The following is a 10,583-nucleotide window of genomic DNA, read 5'->3' on the forward strand; positions in this document are numbered from 1 at the left end:
AGAATATATATACTTTATAGGGTCGGAGATGTCTCCTTCACTGCGTTGCAGTTTAAAACTTTTAACCAAAGTAAAAAGTTTACTTTTAACCAAAATTATAATACAAGGGTAGAATAAATACATCAAATTATTCTTCCACACATTTCCACCGTTGCACTATAGATTGTTGGTTGGTATAGATGGTTGGCACCAAGGAACGATTTTCGTGGCCTTCAAGAAGACCATTAGAATGAAAGATGTTTCATTGGGTTTCTTTATTCGTTATATAGATTGCCTAAGGACCTAAAAAGCTATCGAAGAAAAGTGGGGTGGTAGCGCCCTGTAAGGGCGATAAGCCCACAAAAAATCGGAATATTTTGGACGTTTTTAAAGCTACCCCTTTTAATCAGCCTTCCATAATCAGCCTTTGCATGACTATCGCCTCCTTAAATGCCGCCGATAGTGCCGTGTACTCTGCCTCGGTACTGCTTAACGCCACACTTCGCTGCTTTTCCGAACGCCAAGAAATCTGACCATTTTCTAACAGGTGGATGTAACTACTATATTATTTCCTGTCAAGCCTATCGCCTGCGAAATCCGCATCCACGTATCCACAGAACGATTGACCACATTGCCGATAGTGTAGTTTCATGTCAATCGTACATGAAAGGTAGATACCTTTAGATAAAGATGTGCTTTATGCCAGCCATGTGTTCAGCATGCGGGTTTTGATTCCGCTGTGCCAATTTTGACACCAAATGCAATATGTCTGGCCTTGTTGTAAGGGCTAGCCACATAAGCTCTCCTACTATGGACTGATAAGTAGTGGGATCCACCTTTTTGCATTGAGGGCTTGTACAGTCTACTTGGAAACCAGAATCCAAAGGTGTCTTCGCCGACTTGCGAAAATCACTTCCATGGGTATGCAAAAGGTCCTTGATATATTGCGTATGTCCCAAAGTAATTGCTCCAAGATCGCCGTCTCGTTCGATTTCCATGCCCAGGAAATGGTTAAGTTGACCCTTGTCAACACACTCGAATGATTGTGAGATGCTGCTCTTTATTTTCAGCAAATCCTCGTGCGATTGGCAAGCTATAAATATATCGTCAACATATACAAGGATTAGTACAAGATTACCTTTGCCACAATGTTTGTACAAACATGGTTCGTTATCCCAGGCAACAAATCCCATATTAACCAATACGCCATTTAGCTTCTCGTTCCAGGCCCCTCCTGATTGTTTCAAGCCAATATTACTCTCTTCAGAAGCAATACCTTGTCAGGATTTGATTCATCTGAGTACCCTTCCGGCTGCTTCGTAGACCGTCTCACTCAGATTGCTGTTGAGATACGCGGTGCATACATCCATTTGATGAAGATGTAGCTTGAGCTCCGCCGACAGTGCTATCTATTATAATAGGCTCAGACAAATATGACCTTGTGTTATGGTAAAAAAAAAAATATTCAATTTTGACTAAATTAAGACAGATTAAATTAATTTAATCTTTTAAAAAAAGAATTTTTTTTAAGGTAAACAGTCAATTACTTTAATTGTTGTAAACACGGGTTTATAACAAAACTTCCATTAAAACGCAGTGCGCACACAAAAACACGGTCTTTTGCTTTAGGAAGAAGTTGTTGTAGTATGGTTAATATAAATTGAATAGATAAGCCGACACAATTATAACATACACATACAATTTTTACATATATTTCGTAAAACCAGGTAAGTAATTGCTCCAAGATCGCCGTCTCGTTCGATTTCCATGCCCAGGAAATGGTTAAGTTGACCCTTGTCAACACATTCGAATGATTGTGAGATGCTGCTCTTTATTTTCAGCAAATCCTCGTGCGATTGGCAAGCTATAAATATATCGTCAACATATACAAGGATTAGTACAAGATTAACTTTGCCACAATGTTTGTACAAACATGGTTCGTTATCCCAGGCAACAAATCCCATATTAACCAATACGCCATTTAGCTTCTCGTTCCAGGCCCCTCCTGATTGTTTCAAGCCATATATTACTCTCTTCAGAAGCAATACCTTGTCAGGATTTGATTCATCTGAGTACCCTTCCGGCTGCTTCGTAGACCGTCTCACTCAGATTGCTGTTGAGATACGCGGTGCATACATCCATTTGATGAAGATGTAGCTTGAGCTCCGCCGACAGTGCTATCTATTATAATAGGCTCAGACAAATATGACCTTGTGTTATGGTAAAAAAAAAATATTCAATTTTGACTAAATTAAGACAGATTAAATTAATTTAATCTTTTAAAAAAAGAATTTTTTTTAAGGTAAACAGTCAATTACTTTAATTGTTGTAAACACGGGTTTATAACAAAACTTCCATTAAAACGCAGTGCGCACACAAAAACACGGTCTTTTGCTTTAGGAAGAAGTTGTTGTAGTATGGTTAATATAAATTGAATAGATAAGCCGACACAATTATAACATACACATACAATTTTTACATATATTTCGTAAAACCAGGTAATTATTAGTATCTTTATTCTCTTGTTCATTATTTGTATTACAATATTTTTTATATGAATAACTTTCAGTAAAGTTAAGGTTGTTAATTTACAAACTACAATAATTTATCCAATTAGGTTTTGTGGGAGTGCGCTGAACACGATTTTAAAGTCAGTCAAGAGCTAGTGCGGTAAGAACTAACCTCCAAAAACGTTTTAAATTTTTCGAGGTATAAGGTATTGTATAAGGTTTTATTCTTCTCTCATTTTTGTCTTTCCAATTGTAATAAAATGGTTGTACTCATCGCATCACGTACTATGTATATCATCGCAAACATGAAGCAAAATCAAGAGATAATCCGATGGGTGTCACACGACGTAATGCACAAAAAAACTGGGTGTGTCAGACTCACGAACGGCAGAAGTGAAACTTCTAAGTTGGTTGTTCTATGCATGCGAACCTCGGTTTAGATCTCTCCCACCTCTCTCGTGTTTAATTCAGATTTCCATATTTTTTTTGGATAACCAGTATTTTATCAGGCATATTGCGACAACTATCTGTTGATGAGTCGCATCTGATGCGCAAGTTTGCCTCACATCAGTCTCACTCTGACTCATTTTGCCCGTAACTTAATGTACGATGTACGATGTGAAATAAACTTTTTTGATAAAAGTCCAATTTACTTAAAACAGTACCCATACTATCAAGCAGTATACGAGTTCGCAAACCTAGAAATAGTCAAACCGTAACTTAATGTACGATGTATGATGTGAAATAAACTTTTTTGATAAAAGTCCAATTTACTTAAAACAGTACCCATACTATCAAGCAGTATACGAGTTCGCAAACCTAGAAATAAGTCGCATGCTCGACGAAGACATTATTAGGAATTTGGTCTAACAAACGCACCTCGAGTCTTTCAGAAGGCAACAGACGACATATTTGGGGAACAAAAATTGTTGCAAGTACTCAAGACGAGGCTGCAATACAGGCCTCTAATTAACTTAATGATCACCTAGTTTGCCAAATAGCATTAGCCCAACAAGATTATTTACAACAGTTTATTTTAACAACCTAAAACAAACAATACTAAAACACTTAATAAAATTGAGAGATACTACGTGACGATTAAAAATAAACTTCAAGTAATAGTGTGGGAATTAAGACCCGGAAGAAACTATTTATATGGAGTGTCAGGGCTAGAAATCCATACACACCATCAATTACTGTTTGGTCAATAAGCGTTTTCAATGCCGTAAATAAAAGACGAATTTAAATTTAGTATGAACGTTATAAAAATGTTTATTTCTGCCTGCAGATGAAGCCGGATGATCATCTGATAGACCAGCATTAACCGCTTTTTTGCGATTTCAAACGACAAGCCGACCAAGTAGAGCTAATCCATTATTGCTTTTTCGCACATATTTTGCTTCGGAGTGTAAAGTTTATTCTGTGCAATGCTCGGGTGCATGCAGAGACTAAAGTAAAATACAGAGAGGGCGGCCCGACTGGTCACTGTGAAGCTAAAGCTCTCGAATAATGGAGAGGGCGGCCCGACCTAGACACTGCGAGCTAAAACTCTCTATAGAAAGCCCGTTGAATCGAGCGGCCGAGAGAGAGTCGGCTTGCGATCAACTAAGCTTTTGTATAAACTTAAGCCATAAATAAACATTACAAAACATTACGCTAACATATTTAAACATTAAAATTACACCGCTGCTGCCTGACCCGACATTCCCCCCTCCGTTGGGGCCTGTCCTCCAACTATATTCGTAAGGGGCGAGGTACAGCTTAATCAGCTCCCAGCGAAGCACTCCAACCCGAAGAGGGATCCGCTCCATAGCTCTGCCCAGCGGCCACATCCATAGCCTCCAAAGTCCTGCATCGCTGCTCCAGAAACTCTGCCAGCGACTCCCAAGTAGGGATGGCGTCGGAACTTGAAGAATTTAGACTCTCCTCCCACTTAACCTGGGTAGCTGGGTCCAACCGTTGAAGAAGCACCTGGACAATGATGCAGCCGGCTATCTCATTCGTCGAACCCAAATTCTTCAAAGTTTTCATATGGGCATTGAATTTGTCGGATAACCCTCGAAGACCTGTTATTGAATCACCTTCCACTAGAGTGAGGCCAAGAATCTCGTTCACATGAGCCTGAAATATTAAACGACGGCTATTAAATCGTTTCTCCAACAAATTCAGCGCGACATCATAATTCTCATCGGAGACTTCCAAGGAGCAAACTGCTTCGAAAGCGGACTCCCGAAGGCAAGATCGCAACCTTTGCAGCTTTTCCACCCTACTGATGCTCGGATTACCGCCGACGATTGTACAGAAAATCGAGTAAAACTCAGGCCATTCAGAGTATCCACCGCTGAAGGTAGGAAGAGGCAAGGGAGAGGCCTTTGACCTGACCCCGAGTCAACCTGCATGGTGGACATTCCGTTAGCTAGGGTGGAGTGGGCAGCAATTCGGGAAGAGCGAAGGGTCGTCTCGTGCTCAATTTCGGCCTGCATTGTCACTACCAGCTCCGAGACAGTCCATCGGAGCTCACTACTGATCTGCGAAATGTCCAAATCCTCAAGCTCCCCGTGGATGGCCTTGAAGTCGCTGAACATGGCGGCTATCTGACCATGACGCACGTTGAGCATGGCATCGTCCACCTTGGAAACAGGCTGAAGAGCTCTTTGGATCCTCTGCAAGTCCTGAAGAATACCCAGGGCCTTGCACTTAAGAACAGCACTACGGGTTGGAGTGGGTGCTCCTGTGTCTGCGCCGCTGGAGTTCATGGTTGATTTATTAAGTTCCGACCAACCCGAAGTAAATAATTCCGGCGCCAAATTTTTTTTTTTTTCTCCAAATTTATTTGCCCGCGACGAACACGACTTGTCCCACTGTGCGCTCAGAACCGTAGCGGAATTGTGGAACGTATATATATATGAAGTCTATGCGCGGGCGAATGCACTTGCTTTGTGGAACGTAAATATGTATGTTTTTTTTAAATGTTTTTTCGCGGCTCAATAGTTTTTTTAAATTGTTAATTATATTAACTAAATCACGTCGGGGTCACCAATGTTTGGTCGTTGAGCGTTTTCAATGCCGTAAATAAAAGACGAATTTAAATTTAGTATGAACGTTATAAAAATGTTTATTTCTGCCTGCAGATGAAGCCGGATGATCATCTGGTAGACCAGCTTATGGTGCATGCAGAGACTAAAGTAAAATACAGAGAGGGCGGCCCGACTGGTCACTGCGAAGCTAAAGCTCTCGAATAATGGAGAGGGCGGCCCGATCTAGACACTATCCGTTTATTAAGCAGTTTCTTGTATAACTGTACTTTTCGTACACGTCCGCTTGGTTGATGAACTTCCTTCAACTTGGTCCATGCCTCCACAGCCGTTAAGCAATTCTTGAGTCAGCCGATCCAGGCCAATCGGACTTATATACTGCAAAGGAATGAAGCGTGCAAAGGAAAGAAGGGTGTGTGCAAAGTTTCAAGACGATAGCTTTAAACTGAGAGACAAGTTCGCGTAGAAACAGACAGACATACGGACAGACAGACGGACATGCTCATATCAACTCAGGAGGTGATTCTGTTCAAGAATATATATACTTTATAGGGTCGGAGATGTCTCCTTCACTGCGTTGCAGTTTAAAACTTTTAACCAAAGTAAAAAGTTTACTTTTAACCAAAATTATAATACAAGGGTAGAATAAATACATCAAATTATTCTTCCACACATTTCCACCGTTGCACTATAGATTGTTGGTTGGTATAGATGGTTGGCACCAAGGAACGATTTTCGTGGCCTTCAAGAAGACCATTAGAATGAAAGATGTTTCATTGGGTTTCTTTATTCGTTATATAGATTGCCTAAGGACCTAAAAAGCTATCGAAGAAAAGTGGGGTGGTAGCGCCCTGTAAGGGCGATAAGCCCACAAAAAATCGGAATATTTTGGACGTTTTTAAAGCTACCCCTTTTAAATTAAATCGTCACAGTCACCGACTTACTCTCATTGAGCGCAAACGTCAGCGCCTTATCTCTCGTGTAATCCCATTTTCTTTCGTGGCCTCGTTCCACATTCTTATCCGCTAAAAACGGTTCTTTATTATTTTTCTTCAGAGCAAGTGTTCAAGCCTAAACTTAATAGTCTCAAAATATTAAGAACATGCCCTCTGGGCCCTCAAAACTTAGGGGATAACCGCTAAGCATTGCTTTATTATATAAGCATGCTTTATAAGCATTATTTTTCTTCAGAGCAAGTGTTCAAGCCTAAACTTAATAGTCTCAAAATATTAAGAACATGCCCTCTGGGCCCTCAAAACTTAGGGGATAACCGCTAAGCATTGCTTTATTATATAAGCATGCTTTATAAGCATTATTTTTCTTCAGAGCAAGTGTTCAAGCCTAAACTTAATAGTCTCAAAATATTAAGAACATGCCCTCTGGGCCCTCAAAACTTAGGGGATAACCGCTAAGCATTGCTTAGCGATAGCCCCGAATCAAAAGAAAAATACGTTTCCAAAAACTTTAAAAACTCGAAACCACAAAAGAAAATCTAATGTAAATAATTATATTGTCAAAAAACACAAGCAATAAAGTTTCAGAGATTTTTTTCTTTGCTGTAAACCGTCCGTTTAAAATTAGTAGCAATGAAATTCTGGAATAGCTGGAATATGCGATTTTGAATGCAAATAGCACGATTCCCATTTAGGCCTCTTGCCTTATTAACATCCCTGAAGACGAAATTGTGAAAGAACTGGCCAGCCAAAACGTCCACTCGGTATTAAAATTTACCAGGAAAATCGACGGCATCACCCTCCGGTGTTATTCTCGTAACTTTTGATGCACAAAAAAACTGGGTGTGTCAGACTCACGCACGGCAGAAGTGAAACTTCTAAGTAGGTTGTTCTATGCATGGGAGCCTCGGTTTAGATCTCTCCCACCTCTCTCGTGTTTAATTCAGGTTTCCATATATTTTTTGGATAACCAGTATTTTATCAGGCATATTGCGACAAGTATCTGTTGATGAGTCGCATCTGATGCGCAAGTTTGCCTCACATCAGTCTCACTCTGACTCATTTTGCCCGTAACTTAATGTACGATGTACGATGTGAAATAAACTTTTTTGATAAAATTCCAATTTACTTAAAACAGTACCCATACTATCAAGCAGTATACGAGTTCGCAAACCTAGAAATAAGTCGCATGCTCGACGAAGACATTATTAGACCCAGTAAAACCTTTATAATTCGGATGATTGTAGTATTGTACCCAAACACAGACTTTGTATCGATTTAAAAAAATTAAACCTTAGTACAGTTTAAGATAAATACCCAATGCAGGACACGTCAGTTATTTTATAAAATCTAGAAAAAGGTGAATATTTTACCTTTATAGACGCAGAAAAAACTTAATTTTTCATAATCAATGGAATTTGGTCTAACAATTTGGTCTACAAGACATATTTGGGGAACAAAAATTGTTGCAAGTACTCAAGACGAGGCTGCAATACAGGCCTCTAATTAACTTAATGATCACCTAGTTTGCCAAATAGCATTAGCCCAACAAGATTATTTACAACAGTTTATTTTAACAACCTAAAACAAACAATACTAAAACACTTAATAAAATTGAGAGATACTACGTGACGATTAAAAATAAACTTCAAGTAATAGTGTGGGAATTAAGACCCGGAAGAAACTATTTATATGGAGTGTCAGGGCTAGAAATCCATACACACCATCAATTACTGTTTGGTCATTGAGCGTTTTCAATGCCGTAAATAAAAGACGAATTTAAATTTAGTATGAACGTTATAAAAATGTTTATTTCTGCCTGCAGATGAAGCCGGATGATCATCTGATAGACCAGCATTAACCGCTTTTTTGCGATTTCAAACGACAAGCCGACCAAGTAGAGCTAATCCATTATTGCTTTTTCGCACATATTTTGCTTCGGAGTGTAAAGTTTATTCTGTGCAATGCTCGGGTGCATGCAGAGACTAAAGTAAAATACAGAGAGGGCGGCCCGACTGGTCACTGTGAAGCTAAAGCTCTCGAATAATGGAGAGGGCGGCCCGACCTAGACACTGCGAGCTAAAACTCTCTATAGAAAGCCCGTTGAATCGAGCGGCCGAGAGAGAGTCGGCTTGCGATCAACTAAGCTTTTGTATAAACTTAAGCCATAAATAAACATTACAAAACATTACGCTAACATATTTAAACATTAAAATTACACCGCTGCTGCCTGACCCGACATTCCCCCCTCCGTTGGGGCCTGTCCTCCAACTATATTCGTAAGGGGCGAGGTACAGCTTAATCAGCTCCCAGCGAAGCACTCCAACCCGAAGAGGGATCCGCTCCATAGCTCTGCCCAGCGGCCACATCCATAGCCTCCAAAGTCCTGCATCGCTGCTCCAGAAACTCTGCCAGCGACTCCCAAGTAGGGATGGCGTCGGAACTTGAAGAATTTAGACTCTCCTCCCACTTAACCTGGGTAGCTGGGTCCAACCGTTGAAGAAGCACCTGGACAATGATGCAGCCGGCTATCTCATTCGTCGAACCCAAATTCTTCAAAGTTTTCATATGGGCATTGAATTTGTCGGATAACCCTCGAAGACCTGTTATTGAATCACCTTCCACTAGAGTGAGGCCAAGAATCTCGTTCACATGAGCCTGAAATATTAAACGACGGCTATTAAATCGTTTCTCCAACAAATTCAGCGCGACATCATAATTCTCATCGGAGACTTCCAAGGAGCAAACTGCTTCGAAAGCGGACTCCCGAAGGCAAGATCGCAACCTTTGCAGCTTTTCCACCCTACTGATGCTCGGATTACCGCCGACGATTGTACAGAAAATCGAGTAAAACTCAGGCCATTCAGAGTATCCACCGCTGAAGGTAGGAAGAGGCAAGGGAGGCAAAGCTTGAAACCTTTGACCTGACCCCGAGTCAACCTGCATGGTGGACATTCCGTTAGCTAGGGTGGAGTGGGCAGCAATTCGGGAAGAGCGAAGGGTCGTCTCGTGCTCAATTTCGGCCTGCATTGTCACTACCAGCTCCGAGACAGTCCATCGGAGCTCACTACTGATCTGCGAAATGTCCAAATCCTCAAGCTCCCCGTGGATGGCCTTGAAGTCGCTGAACATGGCGGCTATCTGACCATGACGCACGTTGAGCATGGCATCGTCCACCTTGGAAACAGGCTGAAGAGCTCTTTGGATCCTCTGCAAGTCCTGAAGAATACCCAGGGCCTTGCACTTAAGAACAGCACTACGGGTTGGAGTGGGTGCTCCTGTGTCTGCGCCGCTGGAGTTCATGGTTGATTTATTAAGTTCCGACCAACCCGAAGTAAATAATTCCGGCGCCAAATTTTTTTTTTTTTCTCCAAATTTATTTGCCCGCGACGAACACGACTTGTCCCACTGTGCGCTCAGAACCGTAGCGGAATTGTGGAACGTATATATATATGAAGTCTATGCGCGGGCGAATGCACTTGCTTTGTGGAACGTAAATATGTATGTTTTTTTTAAATGTTTTTTCGCGGCTCAATAGTTTTTTTAAATTGTTAATTATATTATGGAGGAGATGGAGAGGGCGGCCCGATCTAGACACTATCCGTTTATTAAGCAGTTTCTTGTATAACTGTACTTTTCGTACACGTCCGCTTGGTTGATGAACTTCCTTCAACTTGGTCCATGCCTCCACAGCCGTTAAGCAATTCTTGAGTCAGCCGATCCAGGCCAATCGGACTTATATACTGCAAAGGAATGAAGCGTGCAAAGGAAAGAAGGGTGTGTGCAAAGTTTTAAGACGATAGCTTTAAACTGAGAGACAAGTTCGCGTAGAAACAGACAGACATACGGACAGACAGACGGACATGCTCATATCAACTCAGGAGGTGATTCTGTTCAAGAATATATATACTTTATAGGGTCGGAGATGTCTCCTTCACTGCGTTGCAGTTTAAAACTTTTAACCAAAGTAAAAAGTTTACTTTTAACCAAAATTATAATACAAGGGTAGAATAAATACATCAAATTATTCTTCCACACATTTCCACCGTTGCACTATAGATTGTTGGTTGGTATAGATGGTTGGCACCAAGGAACGATTTTCGTGG

General features: G+C 40.9%; 1 protein-coding gene across 1 annotated transcript; it reads right to left on the reverse strand.

Moving 5' to 3' along the window:
• Positions 1-8,775: 8,775 nt before the first annotated feature.
• LOC138926519 (uncharacterized) lies at positions 8,776-9,780 on the reverse strand. The gene is made up of 2 exons (XM_070280956.1): positions 9,226-9,780; positions 8,776-9,135 (listed from the first exon to the last, which is right to left on the reverse strand). Exons 1-2 carry the CDS (start codon positions 9,778-9,780, stop codon positions 8,776-8,778), a joined length of 915 nt encoding a protein of 304 aa, XP_070137057.1.
• Between the last annotated feature and the right edge of the window lie 803 nt (positions 9,781-10,583).

Source organism: Drosophila bipectinata, chromosome XL, assembly GCF_030179905.1.
Source record: "Drosophila bipectinata strain 14024-0381.07 chromosome XL, DbipHiC1v2, whole genome shotgun sequence".
Taxonomy (NCBI): domain Eukaryota; kingdom Metazoa; phylum Arthropoda; class Insecta; order Diptera; family Drosophilidae; genus Drosophila; species Drosophila bipectinata.

Coding starts and splice junctions, on each gene's coding strand:
- LOC138926519 (XM_070280956.1), bottom strand. CDS start 9,780: ATGAACTCCAGCGGCGCAGACACAGGAGCACCCACTCCAACCCGTAGT. Junction 9,136..9,225: donor GGGAGTCCGCTTTCGAAGCA/GTTTGCTCCTTG, acceptor TTAATATTTCAG/GCTCATGTGAACGAGATTCT.